Source organism: Aricia agestis, chromosome 8 (genome assembly GCF_905147365.1).
Source record: "Aricia agestis chromosome 8, ilAriAges1.1, whole genome shotgun sequence".
Taxonomy (NCBI): Eukaryota; Metazoa; Arthropoda; class Insecta; order Lepidoptera; family Lycaenidae; genus Aricia; species Aricia agestis.
Window position 1 is genome coordinate 611,049 of NC_056413.1, and position 19,756 is coordinate 630,804.

The window sequence follows — 19,756 nt, forward strand, 5'->3', positions numbered from 1 at the left end:
TGGACATACTAGTACAAAAACTATGAGTTTACCTGTCCTCGGTTTCAGAGTTTACTCAGAGGAGTTATTAAGTATATTTGCTAACGTCAAGATAATATGTGCCAATCGACAAAGCTGTTGAATAGATAAAATCCTCTTTAAAAACTCAGAAACTGGGCAGTCTCAAGTTCTCGTGGCACGAGTTAACTCAAACTTAAATTGTATACATTTCTAGCATTTCGGTATCTTACTGATAAAGGTAAAAGGGTACACTAACAAAAACAACATACTAGTAGTAATTACAGCCTCGTTTATTCAACAGATAAAATACTGACGACGATATGCGCCACCGACGATATAGACGATATCTGAGATTCGCATACCACACTCAACAGATATACAACACACCCAACTTACTTCTATAACCTAGAGAAGACCGTACAAATATCAAGGTCGTAAAATTCTTGGAATCCTACACTCTGTTTCACTGAGCATTCACAATGACGAACAATTTCTCTTTTGTAAGTTAACAAATGATATTGCAATAATTATAAACGCATGATGATGAAACCAAAATATATCAGTGCTTATTTACATCAATATTGATACTGGACTTGCTTGAAACAGATGCTGAATATGTTTAGCTTTAGAACTGAAAGTATATCAGCAACCAGCGCTGGCATCCAATACTCCCATCTACTCTACCAACACAAGCACTTTCATTGTGAACACTCAGCGACTGATGTAGTGGTCTAGTTTATTGGCCGTTGGCATCGTTGAAGTACTCCTTGGCGGCTTTGGTGTCGGGCTTGATGGTCTTGCTACCCGGCTTCCAGTTGGCAGGGCAAACTTCACCATGCTTGTCCGTGAACTGGAAAGCCTGCACCAGTCTGAGAGTCTCCTCAACTGAACTGGAATATAAAAATAAATGAGTATAAGCGAAAGTAAGAAGGCTTGTCCAAAAATCATTTAAATCAGTTGTGTTGTTTTAATGCACAATTTATTAATGGCCATAGACTAAATCCAAAATCGCTATAAACTCGATTTCGACAAAAATGTTAGTTATGTTGTTTTAGAAATCATCGATTCAAATAATGTGCATTGATTTCATTTGCTAGAAAATGTGTTTTGATTTTGATTTGATTTATACATAATATTATGAAACAAAGTCGCTTTTTCTCCCCGACGTCCCTTTGTTCCCTTTAATCTTTAAACGGATTTTGATGATTTTTTCAGTGGTAGATAGCCCATTTATCGAGGAAGGCTAGGCTATATTTTATCACGCCATGACTAATAGGAGCGAAGAAATAGAGGAAAATGTGGAAAAAACGGGGAAAATTATTTAAAAGGGCTAATTTGAACGCGCTAATCTCAGGAACTACTGGTCCGATTTGAAAAATTATTTCAGTGTTAGATAGCCCATTTATTGAGGAAGGCTACAGGCTATATTTTATCACGCTAAGGGTCTGTTTCAGCAGTTCCTGATAAGGCTATCCACCAATTAACTTGACAGATAAAGTAGAATCTGTCAAAAAAATTGTGAATAGCCTATTAGGCACTTTATTAGAAAGTGGTGAAACAGGCCCTAAGACTAATATGAGAATGTGGTAAAAACGGGGGAAATTATTTGAAAGGGTTTGTCTTGCGAACTACTGGAGCATTTTTTATGTTATTTGGCACAGATAAGAAGTAGACCACGTGAAGGATCATAGGCTATCGATTTTCAGTGGCTATATATTTAATACCCGTGCGACGCCGGGGCGGGTCGCTAGTAATAATAATATGACATTCCTATTTTTAATAATGTTGAGTTACTTAAGAGCGCTTACAGAATAACGACACTTTTCGACGGCAGTTGCCGCGTGTCTTCGACAAGTGCCGTTCATCTGTAAGAATTTTATTTTCTTTTTTTTATTTTATTTTAACTCAATATAATAAATACAACATACGTAAATATGATAAATATAAAGAAGCTATCCACGGTGGTGGAAGAACTTTACGTGCCAGCACCTACATCTCACCTGCTTATAGTCCTAAAATGCAGATTTAAACTAGAAAAAAATAATCTTAACTCACCGTCCCACAGGCAGGTCGTTGACGGTGATCTGTCGCAGGTTCTGCTTGTCGTCGATGATGAACAGGCCGCGGAAGGGGATGCCGGTGTCTTCGTTTAGGATGCCGTACTCGCGGGCGATCTTGTGCGACTTGTCGCTGATGATGGGGATGTTCATGGGGCCCAGACCACCTGGAGATAAAAACCTAGTTATTAAGATTTTGGTAATAAACATGCATTTTAATGGCTATGTATCATCGAGGAAATTGATTCCTAGGCAGTCGACAGACCCACGTTATTTGGTCGGCTTATGTAAATTCAATGTTAGCTGTCACCAGTCGGATGGGTTTGACGTAACGCGACCAAATTACTTAGGTCCTCCATCTGCCTAGGAATCAACTTCTTTGATAGTACAATTTTTGTGTATAGGGAAATCCTATAAAACATGCATCTTAATGGCTATGTTAGCCAATTTATCCAGCCTACCGATTCATTCCTTTCATTAATAAAATCATAAAAACCAGAAGTAACACCTTTTTTGCACAGTGAATACAAAATACTAACTTATGTTAGAGCTAGATGTATATAGTCTTTGAAATCTACCGAATGTAATTAACAACGTGATAAAAGATAATACTTTAGTCTTTAGAGGTGTACGAGTCCCCTGTCATCTGAATTCTGTGCAGAGTTCACTGCGAAAGTAGCTTTCCTTAAATGTTTGTATGGGCAAATGCATAACGCTGGGGAATAGTAAAAGGAGAGGAAGCTAATACAAGCCGCGCGCCTTTGTATGAAGATAACTTACTTCCCATCCTTTTACTATGGCTGGGGCGCTTGCTCATACAAAAAACTATCAACGCTGTTACTTTTACAGTGAACTCTGCTGTGGATTGCTGGATGACCATAATGTTACCTATGTAAAATCTCTTTCCAATATTCCTCACCCTGTTTCCTGGGCGTGTTGATCCAGGCGAGATGAGTGAAGTGCGAGTCGGTGGAGGCGGCGATCACCTCGCACCCGATCTTGCGAAAGTCGTCGGCGCGCTCCGAGAACGCGATGATCTCGGTCGGGCACACGAACGTGCTGGAATTGAGAAGGTTTTAAATAAATAAAAAATAAAATATCTTTTTATTCAAAATGGGTATCATGATACACTTTATGAAAGTCGAACGAAGAAACTACGTTGCCTACCACCGGTTCGGGAATTACCCCGCCGAGAAGAACCGGCGTAAGAAACTCGCACGGGTCCATCTTTTACTAAAAAAATGGAAAATTATAATGTTATGGCTTACAGCTATGTAACAAAAATAAAAGAAAAGTAACCTGCATGGAGCCACCCTATTCCCAAGGTGTGCTGTCCTCGAAGAAATCATTGACTTTATAATACGCTTTAGCACACAAACGTTATTTAACTGCTTTTTTAAGTTTGTCTAAAAGAAGATTGTAAACATTTTCTGGGATTTTATTGTATAGGCGTATACATTGGCCTTTAAAGGATTTGCTTACTTTGGCTAGTCTGAACATTGGTATTGCTGCTGGTATTTCTAGTATTTACATTATGATTATCGCTTTTCTTTTTGAAAATATTTATGTTCTTTCTAAATTTAGTGGTGTGTGGCTTTTTGAATTTAGTGGTGTGTTTCCCGCCGTAAATCTTGTACTTAATTATGTAATTTGCTTGCTAGGGATACATCATTACTAATAATATAAATACGAAAGTGAAACTGTCTGTCTGTCACTTCTTCACGTGAGCGTGAACGCTGACCGGTTGAATCGATTCTACTGAAGTTTGGTATGGAGATACTTTGAGTCCCGGGAAAGGACATAGGATACTTTTATCCCGGAAAAGTGTACGGTTCCCGGGCCGCGCGATAAACGACTTTCCGCAAAAAGTAGTTGCGGGCATCATATTATACTTCTTAATAAAACAGTGCATAATGCACTTATAAGGCCACAAATAAAAAATGATAACTACCTCATGTTACATTTCCACATGAATATTTAACGTTGAATGTAATGAAGACGTTAGGTAGGCCATAGGTGTGACCTTGATATCACGGTTCGCGCATTTGCTCGTGAGAACAAAGCCATACGCGGTAAAACTTGATATTTTTTCCTACAATTTGCATTATCACTATCAGCCTATCCTGAAGATAGGCCACCCATCCCATCCATCCTTGGCAGGCTGTCGGCCTTCAAATCGTCATCCATCAAGATGCAGAGCGTCCTACGTCTGCCGTATCGTGGTCTCCACTTTTACACTAATAATTGTATCTTCCATCGTCTATTGCTGTTTGCACGGATTGCACCAATAATTAATCAAAATTGTTGCACCATTTTGGACCCTATTTATATCCTGCTAAGGTTCAATCATAAAACCGATCCTACTGCTACATTTTCGATTACCCATAAAATACTTTAAATATTAGACTCTCGTAAAATACTTAATTGCCTCCGGCTGAACCGGTCCGTAGGGTTCAAGGATGTAGAACGTTCGAGAGTATCGAGTATCGATTCGTCATTTCGTTATCTAATCTATGCCTGTCGGTGCGTAAGGTATATAGTAAGTGTCTAAACATACTATGCCGAAGTTCCGCGGCGGAAATTCCGCATGATTACGCCAGCAACGTCAAACGCATACAATATAACGCGACGGAATTTCGGCATGGTGTGTCATCGGTAATTTAAGATACATTGCAGATAGACAGACAGTAATTATAATATTAGTACGGGTAGTATGGAACTATGGATATTTTATCTATACTATAATATTATAAATGCGTCTGTCTGTCTCGCTTTCACGCCAAAACTACTTAACCAATTGTAATGAAATTTTGTACACGGGTAGTCTAAAGCCTGAGAAAGTACATAGGCTACTTTTTAACTGGAAAAAGGGGTTGAAAGGGGATGTTTATGTTTAAATTCGTTCAAATTAAGTTAGTTCCAAAAATTAATAATAGATCGCGCTGTACGTCTCCTACATCGCACAAGCGCTTACTCGAAAGTGTTTCTATAAGAGGTGGTAAGGATAAATGCCCTTTATACGTTTTTATTTAAGTTTTAAGAAGAGTTGATATTCGACTCCAGCTTGTAACCCGCGACGCAAAGAGGTAAACATTGAAGTTTGAAGTAAGCGTACCGCGAAACTCTGTTGTGGAAATTTTGCAATTTGCAGTAATGTAGTCTACATGGAAACGGGAACTACCGCGCGCTATAAACTGAAGTCCACGCGGACGGACTCGAGGCAACAGCTAGTAAATAATAATGATAAACACGTTATCCAGTGCTTTAGTAAAAGAAAAAATATTTTATAGTACGCGTGGTAATTCAAATATAATCTTCCATAACTATGGACGATTAATCGATCAAGAACAACTCAAGAAAAACGAATAGCATATCAGCCACGACACGAATTTCGTGTTATGGTCTTTTTGTGATTGCCAAAACGCGTCGCGGCCGTTTTCATTAGAGCTACAACGCGAATTTTGCGCCGTGGCTGTTTTACTGTGACCACAACGCGTTGTGAGCTATTTTTTCGCTCTCTGAGCGTTTTCGGTCTTTGAGCGTAACATAATATTATATTAAGTATATACGACAGCTGAAATGTACCACTATCACGTGGGCTCCGGCCTGACCGAGCATACCACCTCGCTCGGTCGGAAGATCTTCCTTTAGCGTCACCACGTGTATCCCACACAGTATACACGTATACTTACAAGTCAAGAGGGTAAAAGAACAGCACGACGTATTTGCCCTTGTAGTCAGCTAAGGAGACATCCTTGAATTCGCCGTTGACAACAGCGGTGGTCTTGAACTGAGGAGCGGGCTTGGTAAGCTGCAGCGGCATCTTGGTGAAGCTGGAATTGGATAAAATAGGAATTAATTAAGTCGTAAGTCGTAACTCCAACGTCGTAAAATTGGTCTCCAACATACATTGGGACACTTTTTATTCAGATTTTTTAAAATGTTTTCTGGTCGCCTTTACTGCCTTAAACCAGTCGATATAATTTTTTTCAAGAATCCTGAGGAGTCTTAGGGCCACTTTAAAAAAAATGGTATTTTGCGACATTTGAGCCCTAGCCCCAAAAATATCACTTACTAGCCCCAAAGGATTCGTCAAAGCCAAGTGAAACAGTGCTTGCGCTGTGTTTCGCCGAGTGAGTGAGTTTACCGGAGGCCCAATCCCCTACCCTATTCCCTTTTCTACCCTCCCTTATGCCGTTCCCTTTCCATCCCTGCCTTCCCCTATTACCCTATTCCCTCTTAAAAGGCCGGCAACGCACCTGCAGCTCTTCTGATGCTGCGAGTGTCCATGGGCGACGGAAGTTGCTTTCCATCAGGTGACCCGTTTGCTCGTTTGCCCCCTTATTTAATAAAAAAAAAAAAAAAAAGTGTCAATTGCCTACACTTTACTGTTTGCACACGACCATTTACTATTTAGTCTATCACATTATGTTCACGTGGTGTACACTCCTTATCAGTTATATACTCATGTTTATGTATAAGCAGTAGGACGTCACAACTTTTTATACATAAAACAATGTAACCATCTGCGTAATGTGGTTAAATTATAAACATTAATATGCTTGAATATTCTAGTATACATATAATATGTATGGAGATTTATTTTCCTTAAAATAGGAATAATTTGTAATTAAGACTAATGCAGGGAATAATCTCAAAGTAACTAATAATTAATCTACTGCAAGTTGCAACTCTACCGCAATATACCTACAATAATAATTATACATACAATCAAATTAATATAAATAGTTTTTTTTCCGAAATACTGTTACTGCTACTGCTAGTGCTATAAATGACTGTTACTGCTATAAATCCATAACACATTTTATTACATGAAGTACTTAGCAGTATAATAATAATTATATAGTATTTTATTGATGGGTTGAAATGGTGTATTGATTAACTAAGTGTACTGATAACCTGCACTTATGTCAAATGTGGTTACGGCTGAACTGATAACGTTAAATAACATGGATAAGACTTCGAGAACTTTTGAGATCTCTAGCCTGTGTAATAATATTATCATACATAATATTATTTTTTTAACTTCTTGGCAGCAAGTTAACGAATAACGACATACGTCTGCGTTGTACGTGCCAAAAATACGCCTTTGGGAGGCATGTGGTTTATTGTTAACTGAATTAATTTTGTATCAAATAGCTGTAGCTTTGTATACGTGGGAGAGCCATGCTTCGGCACGAATGGGCCGGCTCGACCGGAGAAATACTACGTTCTCACAGAAAACCAGCGTGAAACAGCGCTTGTGCAGTGTTTCGCCGAGTGAGTGAGTTTACCGGAGGCCCAATTCCCTACCCTACCCTCCCCTATTCTCTTCCCTTCCCATCCCTTCCCTCCCCTATTTCCCTCTTAATAGGCCGGCAACGCACCTGCAGCTCTTCTGATGCTGCGAGTGTCCATGGGCGACGGAAGTTGCTTTCCATCAGGTGACCCGTTTGCTCGTTTGCCCCCTTATTTCATTTAAAAAAAAATCACAAAGCTCTCCAGGTGCCTAGTCCGATTCTCTTAGTTCATCCAACATTTATAGTAAAAGATCAAATAAAATTTCTCTATCTTCACTTTTTAACCCATATAGCTCACCGGTGAACGAGACACAATAGAATAACAATAGATTTACAATAATCCACGATCGAAGGATTAATCCACTATAAGTTAAATAATTACGAACCACAATTCTCTTGTAACACATCTTATACTGTGCACATCGTGTGTTAAACTATCAGTGACTTTCCAAATATTGGTAAGCAGTTTCCCATCGTCGAATACCTCGGCCAGTGCACCGCACTTGAACATGTTCTCTAGAGTCGTTTGGAGGTCATTGACCCTGGAAACAACGGGTCACATATTCTATACATTTGAATTTACATTTGTATAGATAACAACTTTGAAACGATTTCGAGCAAAGTATAAGCCGTAAGCGTTAAAAGTTAAAACGCGAGGAATAACAAATTTAACCCAGGGTTTACCAATTTAGATCAGTCTAAGTTACAAAAATTAACCAACAGGCTACTAGACTAATTAATAATAAGTTACTTATACTACCTACTTAGATTTTTTATTAAAAAACGAAGACGTAGGCCTAAAAAAATATATTTACTAACAAGAGAATGTTAGTCCAGCTGTCAGCAATATTATTCACATGACTGAGTTAAGTCAAGGCTACCTTGGAAGGGTAATTAGTGATGAAGGTACAGCATCTTATGTAAGACGTTCACGTAAAATCACCAACATAATGATTAATATGACAAACTACCATTATATTTTATTTTAGGTAAGTATTTTATCTTTTTCACATCCTCACAAGGACAAAAATATCCTCAATCTGTCACCGGTCGCGGTCTGATAAGTAAGAAAAGTAGCTGGATAGACAACATAATATATTTTGTTATCTCGTTGTATTGTACTATGATCGTTTATAAATAGGTACTTCGTAATTTGGTTTGACCTGTAAAATACTACATACTAATATCTACTACGTAACTTGTCATAATGACTTATCATATTAATAATTACTCATTGATTACTATTATCTATATCCTAGATAACTATTAACTACTCTGATTCAATATACGTTGATACCGTCACGAACCAAGATAGTGAAACCAGCTGTACAATGGATTTTAATACAAGATAATTAAGAGGGTTATCTAATCGATAACTCCATTTTTGTCTAGACTAAATCCATCAACTAAATCCATACTAATATTATAGTAACAGTCTTTCTGTCTGTTTGTTACCTTTTCACGCCTAAACCGCTGAACCAATTTTGCGCTGAAATTTGGTATGCAGGTACTTTGAGACCTGAGAAAGGACATAGGATACTTTTATCCCAAAAAAAAAAAAAAAACAGTGCCTGCGCGACAAACAAATTTTAGCAACGGAGTTGCATACGTATATCCTGTAATGGGTACCTAATTAAGATGAATTATTGTTTTATAAAATGGCATTCCAGTAGTTAAGTTATATTTTAACTAATTAAGTTTACTTTGAATTCTAAAAATTTAAACAAAAACATTAATTATTTTTATGGATCAATTATAAGGTTGATTTCACTTTTTAGGGTTCCGTACTCATAGGGAAAAACGGAACCCTATTACTAAGACTTCGTTGTCTGTCCGTCTGTCTGTCTCCAGGCTGTATCTCAAAAATCGCTTTAGCTAGACTTCTGAAATTTTCACAGATTGTGTATATCTGATGCCGCTATAACAACAAATACTGAAAACAAAATAAAATTAATATTTAAGGATACCATACAATAAACGTGATTTTTTCGGCCTTTTTCGTTCTATATCAATAATGGCAAGAGGTAGGCACTTGAATTTTTCACACTTTCTTTTGTTATCATTTGTACTTTAATATTTAATCATAATATTAAAACAAAACAAAAATTAAAGGGAGAGCTTCCATACAAAAAACACAATTTTAGCCTATTTTTGCTCTGTACTGGTACTGAACCCTTCGTGCGCGAGTCCAACTCGCACTTGGCCGATTTTTATATAATATTATTGTTAACATTTCTGACTCTGTTTATATTGAATTGTAATAATAAAGTTGTGCATATCTGTAATTGACATAGGTACTTAAGCGCATAACCCTTAATCTGAGTAATGTAACTGATTGGTACTGATTATGTTTATGTTGTAGATGTGCCTTTGAAATAAATAAATACTTAAATAAATAAACCTGTTTAATTGTCTACAACTCTACAAATAAAAAGTGCATAATGCAATACCGTTCTATAGTTTGTGCGTTTTATGATGATATGCGTGACACATTATAATTGACAATAGTAGGGAAGTTACCTAACAAAAACCGGCCAAGTGCGAGTCGGACTCGCGCACCGAGGGTTCCGTACAAACCTGCAAGGTTTACAAAGTTCGTTCATTACGACAATCGAGTCATAACTATGGTATTTTTATTGCAAATACCTCTACGCGTTTATGAGGAAATGGGTAGTAAGTTTAAAATTATTAAAAAAATATATATTATGTGATGTAACTAAAAATTTATGGTTTTCGTAATTTTTCCTTTATCTATGCTATAAGACGTTGCTTCGTACCAAATTTCAAGATTCTGAGTTCACGGGAAGCACCCTGTAGGTTTTGATTCCCTTGCAAGTGTCGAAAATTTGCGGCATAAACGGCTGTATCTTTTGATTGCGTTGGCTTAGAAGTTTGATTTTTTCACAGCTTCAAGGGACAGTAGACCTGAGTAATTGATATAAATTTCAGCTTCATACCTCCACGCGTTCCTGAGAAAAAGGGTCTTGACAGACGGACGGACGGACAGACGGACAACAAAGTGATCCTATAAGGGTTCCATTTTTTCCTTTTGAGGTACGGAACCCTAAAAATTAATCGATAATTAAAAAATATCGAATCACTTCGTAAAGGAATTGCAATCGAAATTATCGATTTCGTACTGACATTTCAGTGGTGCCGGCGATTTAAGATGGCCGCCCTTTTTTATCGATTTGATTTCGATTCAACAGAGTCAATCTCTATTGAGTGCTCCTATCCTATCCTAGCTAAGGAGTGCTGATTATTTATAGGAGCATAATATTACCTATTGTATCACTATGCCAATGTCCACAGCAACTTCCATTACCTTCCTTCCTATAACACCTTATACTATGACTGAACATTAGTCATTAAATATTTGGCTGCATATAAGTACATGTTATTTACAATTGAAGTTATCAGAAAAATGTATAACGCCATATAACACTGAACGGAGTCTCCAAAGACAATAACAAATATTTTCTTTAAAATGTGGGTTATTGTTTCTGTTTTCCCATGACTAGTTTTTTTATTTGTTTTATTCCTTGAACCTTATATAACATGAACAGTAAAATTAAGTAATTTAGTACTAGATATGAGGACCTACTTATTACTCCAGTTTTCAAGGCCAGCCTAGATATGCAAGTCATAATATTATCTACAAGCAAAGATTCCAAGTTTAACTATGTATGTTACTGACACATTGCATACTAATAGCAAGATTAATCTTTTATACTTAGGTAACACTCTTTAAAGATATCTAGATATTATGTCACATCTGATTTTTTGTGTATTTTGAACTTTAAAACTACTGCAACAATGTTTATCTTCATTTAACACTAACTGTACCGTCCTAGTATCACAATTAGGTGTTAATTTGTACTTATGTCAAAAAGCCCGTGAAGGTAATAAAGGTGCTAAAAATTTGAATTTGGAATACACCTGACAAGGAAACTCGAAGGTAATATTAGAAAACTTGTCTGTTTGTACTTTGTCATTGTCAGGTATTTTTCAAGTTGCTTTAGAGTCAAGAACAAAAGAGAGGTACACTGGATGCTCTTTTTATGGGGGAAATTTCCTAGTTGTCTAGGTCTAATTATAATAATAATCGTAGTAGTCTGATTAAGTTTTTATGACTCAGACAAGAAGACAAACTAATTCTAGTAAGACTTAAATGACATCTGGGTTTTTTGACGTGGGTGAGCCATGCTTCGGAACGAATGGGCCGGCTCGACCAGAGAAATACCACGGGCTCACAGAAAACCGGCGTGAAACAGCGCCTGCGCTTTCTGCTGCTTTCTCCGAATGAGTGAGTTTACCGGAGGCCTAATCCCCTACTCTTCTCTACCCTCTCCTATTTCCTTCCCTACCCTCCCCTACTCTCCCCTATTACCCTATTCCCTCTTAAAAGGCCAGCAAAGCACCCGCAGCTCTTCTGATGCTACGAGTGTCCATGGGCGACGGTAGTTGCTTTCCATCAGGTGACCCGTTTGCTCGTTTGCCCCCTTATTTCATAAAATAACTTTGAACAGTGAAACGGGTTACCAATGAATAATGTAGATAAATATTACACAAGTATTTCAACTCAATGAATCATTCAATGACTTGTGGTAACTCCACTTTACAAGCATATTTAACATAACGCTAATTCAAACTAATTTGATCAATGTATTGTCATGTAAATGTTACACTAGTTCACTTTTCTGGCTTAAACCACAATAATATTATGAACAACTCACTAAATGATAATGTCACTTCCGTATTTAATTTTGTCAAAGACAGAACAAAATATGTTTTATTATTACTCAAGGTAACAAAATTACTAGATTAGCAACATTATGACTAGGTATTTAAACATAGAGATATAGATGGAATGCTGAGTAACAATGGTTTTTCAAAATTACTCTCGGTTTCAGTAAAATGGAAAACCACAAGCTTTAAGGATAAATTACTTTTTCCGAGGGGATTGTCCTCAACAAAACTTGGATATGTAGGCAGTGGGTTTATCAAGTTAAAACTTAGAAATTATAATTATTTTTATATGCTTTATATTATGTTCCTACATTATAATTGAAAGTACTAAAAAATAAATTAACAATCAGCAATACTGATACTACAAATATTCTACTTTACTACTCTTTATATCTTTTCAACTACTTGTCACCACAAATCTATTCTGCTACATACAGAAATATAACCTCATAGAGAATGGTCTCATCATGGGCATGAGACGTTCCACATTTTGTTCAACATGCTCTGAGCTGTCTCCGCTACAACAACAACATTTGGACTCCACAGACATCTTCGTTAGTCTATTGGAAACGTGATGTTAATTAATAAGAAGTTAGACTTGAAGGAAGATTTAGAACCTTATTAATATTTAATGTTGGTAAGTAACTACTGAGGCAAAGCTGTAACATCTTAAAGAATATTTACAAGGTATACCAAAACTAAGTGTACTTTAGAGTTTGTATGTGTCCCTTACATAGAGTTCACTCGGAGAGTAGCAGCGCTGAAGGAGCATTTTTTTTTATTTGTATGAATTTTCCTATACAAAAGTAAAAAAGTTACTTTTTCAGCACTAATACTCTTGAACTGAACTCAATATAGGGCCCATAACCCATTCACCCACACACCCTTTATAGAATTTGCTATTGTGTTGTGATTGTAAAAAAAATATAAATATATATTTAAATAATTAATAAAGGTACCTAATATAATGTGTGTTTAAGTGGGCAAGATATTGCAACAACACTTTCCTACATAATAATATTGAGAGGTTTTGATAAACCTCTCAATCACGTAACTTTATCAGAATGGTTCATAACAAGTTCAGTGTTATCTCAACAATGATTATAATAAGAAATTGTTTTCTATGGCCCAAGAGCTATAATTTTAATAAAAAAAGAGACCAAAAACGATTGTATAGCATTTGTGTAGTAAAATTGTATTCTAATAGAAATTTTAGAGTTATATATAGTTTTCATTGAATGAGAATTCTATTCAGTTTAGGAAGTATCAAAGGTCAATGTATTGTTCAATGCCAAGATAATATAATTTTAATATTCATTACGTTTTTTTAGACACACACATTTTTATCAGCGTGTTGCCATGCCTATTAGTTACATAAAACTTTTATATTCAGTTACATAAAATTAGATCTAAAATATGTTTTTTTTAAATAAATTTATAATATTTGCTTCTTATTAAGCCATGCATTAGGGTATAAAATACATGAAGGCATCAAGTATATATACTGTATACATTTTTTATATATTAATCATAAAAGCTTAAAGTATACCCAAAAATCTATGAATTCTAATAAGAATTTGCACCCTCGAAGAAGTCCCAATAAACTGGTTGCTATTTTTCATTTTTATGGACAAAATGGGGTAGAATAGATACATAAAATGCCTCACTGCACATCTATTTTACACAAATAAACAGTAATTTCATAGAATGTTAGCACTATTCTTCCTAACAGCAGATTTGTTCATGGAATCTTACCTCACTTTCATTTTCATATAAAATCTCTTGTTTCATACCAAAATGGTAGCATTTTTAAGCAGATCATAAATTTGACTGACTAAAGTGCTATTCTACCCTATTTTTGTCCCAATGGAATAAAATTGAACCCACATTTTACTAAAATCAAATAAGATCGACTCTCCAAACTCAACCCTTCACCGGTATTTTGGAACATGCGGTATTAAGGCATTTTAACTGACCTTTCGAGATTTAACTTTTTTGTTGGATTCCCATTTACCGCATCCGAGATACTGCGTTCTCTTTTCCTACTCTGTACTTCCATATTCTAAATCTCGATCTATATTTAATAAAGATCGTTATAACCGGTGTAGCAACAGATTTTACTCCAAATTTGGCGGTAGCATTTTTTATTTAGAATACCGACATTACGACGTACGGTACGGTATTATAAGTTTTTCTCCTACAAATGATTCATACGGAGGTGCCGGTAACGCGGTGATTATAATACCATGCCTCTAACGTTTTCTAGATGAATCTTGGACGTTGCACAATGAAAAGATAATCATTCCATTGTGTTCAAAAATGATTCAAAATCTAGCCTGACAAAGTCTATAGCGATATCAGTGGACGTGCAAAATTTACCGTAGCATTATTATTAAATTAATGTTCGGTACTTACAGTTATAAATTAAGTTGACGAAATCGAAGAAAACAACCACGCACACGGCACACCGGTGAAAAATTGAAAAATGACAGCGGCGAACAGCTGTCAACTGTTTATATATCGAATTTTGACACTTGACAGAACATGGATGTGTTTCTAACTTGGATGAGTATACTGTCCAGAGCCATCTGACGTCTACGTAGCCAATCATAGAACATCTAACTCATGGATGAAGGTATGGATTGGCCAGTATACTCTAGTTTCAAAACACGCATTTATATCATGTTGGTGATTCAGGAATCATGTAAATATACATAATAATAATAATATCATTATTTTATTTTATGATTTCGTTCTACTTACATAATAATATTAATTTATTATGCAATTCAAAACGTTTTATGAATTATGACACTTATAATTCCAGCTAGTAGTGACATCTAGGCATCTACCTCGTCACGATATCGCTTGGAGGCTGGAGCGTAAAGTAATTTTGATTAAGCGCACTAGATGTCACTACATGTATTCAAAAATAAAAAAAACAATTTCGTTTTGTTCTGAAAAGAAAAATGCAGTTAGTGACCAGCGTTGCCGATTTGTGGGGAATTTCCCAAACTGCGGGGGATTTCAAGTTGATTGGGGATTCGTTGGGGATTGGCATTATGTGGGGAAAATGCGGGGATTTTCACATTTTGACATATTTTTTAATAAGTTGTGTGCCGTGAGGCGACGCATTGATACTATGGCGCACCAGTGCCGTAAAAGGGGCGATGCCACCGGTGCCCAGGCACAGGGCGTAGACTCTGGGGGGCGCAAGAATGGCCAGACCAGACAGATCCTTATTTTTCGAATTGCTTCCGATAAGTTCCCGCTGCGCCCAGCGCCCCAGAGATGTTTTTTTTAATGAAATAAGGTGGCAAACGAGCAAACGGGTCACCTGATGGAAAGCAACTTCCGTCGCCCATGGACACTCGCAGCATCAGAAGAGCTGCATGTGCGTTGCCAGCCTTTTAAGAGGTAATAGGGTAATAGGGGAGGGTAGGGATGGGAAGGGAAGGGAAGGGAATAGGGGAGGGTAGGAAAGGGAATAGGGTAGGGGATTGGGCCTCCGGTAAACTCACTCACTCGGCGAAACACAGCGCAAGCGCTGTTTCACGCCGGTTTTCTGTGAGAACGTGGTATTTCTCCGGTCGAGCCGGCCCATTCGTGTCGAAGCATGGCTCTCCCACGTATAATGTTTCCCAATGTAGTAAAAAAATATCCATATTATAATCTCTTCCTTTTTGGAAGTCGGTTAAAAAACAAAGGTGCAGTTAACCTTTATAGAAGCTCGCAAAAAAGGCTATTTACGGCACTGCGGCGCACACATACAAGCCGCGCGCGGTGCCTTTGTATGAAGATACACTTACTTCCCCTCCTTTTACTATGGGTCTGCTCTCGAATTCTTTCATTATCCGCACATAGTTCTTCAATATAGGTGCATGCGGATCATGAATCGTCTGGCACAATCTTCAGGATGCTGTTGTCACTTCCCCTTACGCGATTTATTAGAGATGCAGCTTTCTTGCAATTATCATGTTTTTGCTTATACTTACAGTAGAGCTGACTGATCTGAGACTGTCGTTCTTACAACTTTTTTTGTGTAAGTACAAATATAAATTATAACGGTCTTACCACAAAAAACTAAACGTCTGTTGAAGTTGTTTTGAGACCATTTTGAACTTAATTTTTCTCTAAAGAACTGCGAGGTTAGTGCGAGTTTTATTCAATCATACGCATCGAGCACGTTAACGCGAATTTATATGGAATCAAAGCAGCGCCATCTACTTGCTAACTAGGATACTGCTTTGATTCCCATATAAATTCGCGTAAACTTGCTCGATGCGTCGGATCGAATAAAACTCGCACTAACCCCTCTGTTCAACAGTGTGCCGAGTGTGAGTTTTTCGTTTGACATTCGATCGTGAACGCGTTTGGCGTTTACCATCGTTTACTAAGATTTTGTATGGGAGCTGGGCTCACTCCCGTGAGCATCGCTGGGTGGCGCTGTACAAATCCCATATAAAATCTTAGTTTGATGTACCGCCACTAGAGCTATCGCCAAACGGCAAACGGCATTGTAAACGCCGTCGAAAATTATCGCGTTAAATTGTGGCTACACCTACGGCTAACGTCCAACAACGCGATAATTAACGGCGTTTGACGTTAGTGTGGCCCGAACATAAACGGCTAAACGCCAAACTCGTTCACGATCGAATGTGAAACAAAAACTCACACTCGGGCCTCAGGTGTTTAAATTTTTTGTAGTAAGAAATGTTTACTAGGACTTCAAAAATGAATGCGAAATAAAGTTTTCAATGTCAATTCAATACTCTATGTCTAGCAGTGTCGTAACTATAGGGTGTCAACTGTCAGGGCTGGCAAAATGCTACCTATATAGAGTTCGCTGTGAAAGTAGCAGCTCTAAAAGAGTCACTTTTTTCACTTTTGTATGGAAAAATTCATGACGCACGGGCGCTTGCCCATACAAATCACAAAAAAATTGCTCTTTCAGCGCTGCTATTTTCACAGTGAACTCTTTATAAGGAACACATACACATCCTAAAGTGTTATCACTTATCACTTAGTTTTGTAACACCTTGTAAACAAAGACTTCTATTTATTTGCTTGTAAATAGGTTATATAGGTCGCGTCCTAGAGGTGGTGGTAAGGTGAGGAGAAATGGGGTGGTCTACACTCATAAAAAACCAGTCAAGTGCGAGCGCACGGAGGGTTCCGTGCCGTTAAGAATCGAAAGTAGACAAAAAAATGTGTTTATCCTTTTTGTATGAGAATTTGTATATTTATTTTATTTTAATTTTATTATTAACAGCCTGGAGATAAAGTGTTAGTCATAGGGTCCTGTTTTTACCCTTAGGGTACGGAACCCTGAAATATAAATCTGGCACTGGACGGATACACTTTCGCATATTATTAGTAAGGAATAAGGATCACATGTTACGATATCGATTTGTCGTAATTGCCATTTGCCAGTCCTGTTTACAAGCTCCGATGCATCTCCCAGCTCGCTGCCTGTACGTCGTATCGAGTATTAGCTGTTGGACACTCTGATACAGAAATCACGTGTAATCTTCTACAATATATCTTTTTTCATTGCTTCTACAACATACCTTTTTTATCGCTTCTTCAAAATACCTTTTTTTAATGCTTCATTGGAATCTTTCTTTGTCCACCCCATGTTCCCAGTTCATCTGGGGTCGGGTCTCCCTGTACGTTTGCGCCAGAATTTTCTGTTCTGGGTTGTCTCAGTAGTTAGGCTTTCCTGGTCCATCTCTCTCTTGATGTTGTTCCACCAGGTTGCGGGTGGTCTTCCTGGTCTCTTGTACACGTTTGGTATATTGAGGACTTTCTTTACGGCGTAGGCATCGTCTCTTCTTTGTATGTGACCGTACCATCTCAGTCTGGACTCTTTGACTTTTTCCACAACAGAAGCTACCCCGAACGAGCCCCTTATGTACTCATTGCGGACTTTATCTATGCGGGTTACACCAGCCGCCCATCTGAGCATCTTCATCTCATTCACGTGCAGTTGTTGTTCGTGAGCTTTTTTCATAGTCCAACATTCCGCACCATAGGTAAGAGTGGGCCTTACCACGGACTTATAAACTTTACCCTTGATTTTGATGGGCATTCTAGGGTCACATAGAACACCAGTCAAAGACCTCCACTTGAGCCATGCCGAATTTATACGGTGTTGGACATCTTTGTCTGCGTTTGCATCTGATGTTAGGATGGATCCAAGATACTTAAAGCTCTCTACCTTCGGGAGTGCTATGCCGAATAAGGTAAGGAAAATAAAGAAAGGTGTACAGGTATTCGGTAGGCCATCTACATAGGAGAAGTAACACGTCGTACAGAAAACTAACGTAGGATTTAGAAACTATAAAGAAGCGACCTCAGGGCAAAATAGATGTAATGATCTCAGCTAACAGATAGTTAATCAAGGAACCGTACATTTTTATTGATATACTTAATAAAAGCTTTCCAGCCGTCTCTCTCAAAGAGTATTTCAATAGTCAATACCCATCAGTTCAGATTTCAGGGGTTTAGAAATGAAGAAATTTCGCATAAGGTTTCCGTAACCAAATTTCATCAGTCATCACGTTAATTCTGTAAGCAACTGTACTAATAATTCCACATCGTTACATGGAATACAATGCGTGCGGGATGATATTAAAGCGGATTTGAGATTTGTCATTAAAAGGATTTGTTGGAGATGCTTTATCTGTTCCTGTCTGCATTGTCTCCTGGATTACGATGCGGAAGAACAGGGAAATGATAATAATTAATTATGTAACAAAAGTCGATTTAGTAAGCCCGTTTTGGTTCGTGCCTATTTGTAAAGTTATAGGTACTAGTTGTCTCCAACTTCGCAGATCCAAAATTTGTTGTTTGCGGGTAATCGTATATCACAATTGAACTATAAATCGTCAGTTTGGTATTTGATGCCGAATTTAATCGAAATCATTCCAGCGGCTTACACGTGAGGAGTTACAGTCTGACAGAAACCTCCGCTGTTACAATGTTTTTATTTTCAGTTTTCAACAATTTTAGCCTAGCCATTAATTCCGAAATTAGATAATCTGCCATCCATGTCTCTTATCGTATATTAAACATGCCAACGCTCCAGAGTTGAATGACCCCATATTATTATGAATTATGATAGTCTATAGTATCTTCTAGCAAAAAGTCATCGCCCATCTAATTACGACGTCCGATGTCCCCGAAGGGCCGTCCGACACGCCCGGGGCCGATAGTCGCGCCCCGTAAATATTTACCCGGAAGAGCGATGCGTTCCCAAACTACACTACAATTTATCAACGTCTTGAAGCACTTGTACACCGTACGATATATCGGACGACGTATCGTGTTGAAATGGTAGATGCGAAAATGTTAAATTGAAGACGTTAAGTAGATGAAGTGGATAATTAACATTTTATAACTTAAGGGCAATTAATAGTAATTGCCCTTACGTTATAAAATGGGAAAATATAGATTTTCCCTTATGATTTGAACAAACCTTGTAACTTACCTACTTCATCATCTAGCTCCAAAATTTTTAATCCAAGCCATTTTTTCGGTATTAAGAAGACGTGTTCGTCATAAATTTCACCATAACTGCCCGTTATATTACTACAGCGTACCTTCGTTGCGTAGAAACTAGCAAGTAGAAGCTCGTATATCACGCGG

At 37.5% G+C, this 19,756-nt stretch overlaps 2 protein-coding genes across 6 annotated transcripts; both read right to left on the reverse strand.

Moving 5' to 3' along the window:
- Positions 1-269: 269 nt before the first annotated feature.
- On the reverse strand, positions 270-19,546 carry LOC121729386 (peroxiredoxin 1). Of its 5 annotated transcripts, none has more exons than XM_042117883.1 (6): positions 14,518-14,619; positions 8,268-8,272; positions 5,750-5,890; positions 2,977-3,116; positions 2,056-2,224; positions 270-890 (listed from the first exon to the last, which is right to left on the reverse strand). In XM_042117883.1, the coding sequence occupies exons 2-6, from the start codon at positions 8,270-8,272 to the stop codon at positions 737-739; spliced, it is 609 nt and encodes a 202-aa protein (XP_041973817.1). In that variant the 5' UTR covers positions 14,518-14,619; the 3' UTR covers positions 270-736. The 5 variants fall into 5 exon arrangements, with proteins under 5 accessions (XP_041973817.1, XP_041973819.1, XP_041973820.1 ...); XM_042117885.1 differs by lacking the exon at positions 8,268-8,272 and adding an exon at positions 9,403-9,407 and having other exon boundaries at positions 14,518-14,608; XM_042117886.1 differs by lacking the exons at positions 8,268-8,272; positions 14,518-14,619 and adding an exon at positions 19,540-19,546.
- On the reverse strand, positions 17,746-18,189 carry LOC121729387. The gene has a single exon (XM_042117887.1). It carries the CDS (start codon positions 18,117-18,119, stop codon positions 17,754-17,756), a length of 366 nt encoding a protein of 121 aa, XP_041973821.1. The 5' UTR covers positions 18,120-18,189; the 3' UTR covers positions 17,746-17,753.
- Positions 19,547-19,756: the final 210 nt, after the last annotated feature.

Coding starts and splice junctions, on each gene's coding strand:
- LOC121729386 (XM_042117882.1), bottom strand. CDS start 14,165: ATGGAAGTACAGAGTAGGAAAAGAGAACGCAGTATCTCGGATGCGGTA. Junction 5,891..14,082: donor AAAAAGTTAAATCTCGAAAG/GTCAGTTAAAAT, acceptor ATCCAATTCCAG/CTTCACCAAGATGCCGCTGC. Junction 2,225..2,976: donor CAACACGCCCAGGAAACAGG/GTGAGGAATATT, acceptor TTTTATCTCCAG/GTGGTCTGGGCCCCATGAAC.
- LOC121729387 (XM_042117887.1), bottom strand. CDS start 18,119: ATGAAAAAAGCTCACGAACAACAACTGCACGTGAATGAGATGAAGATG.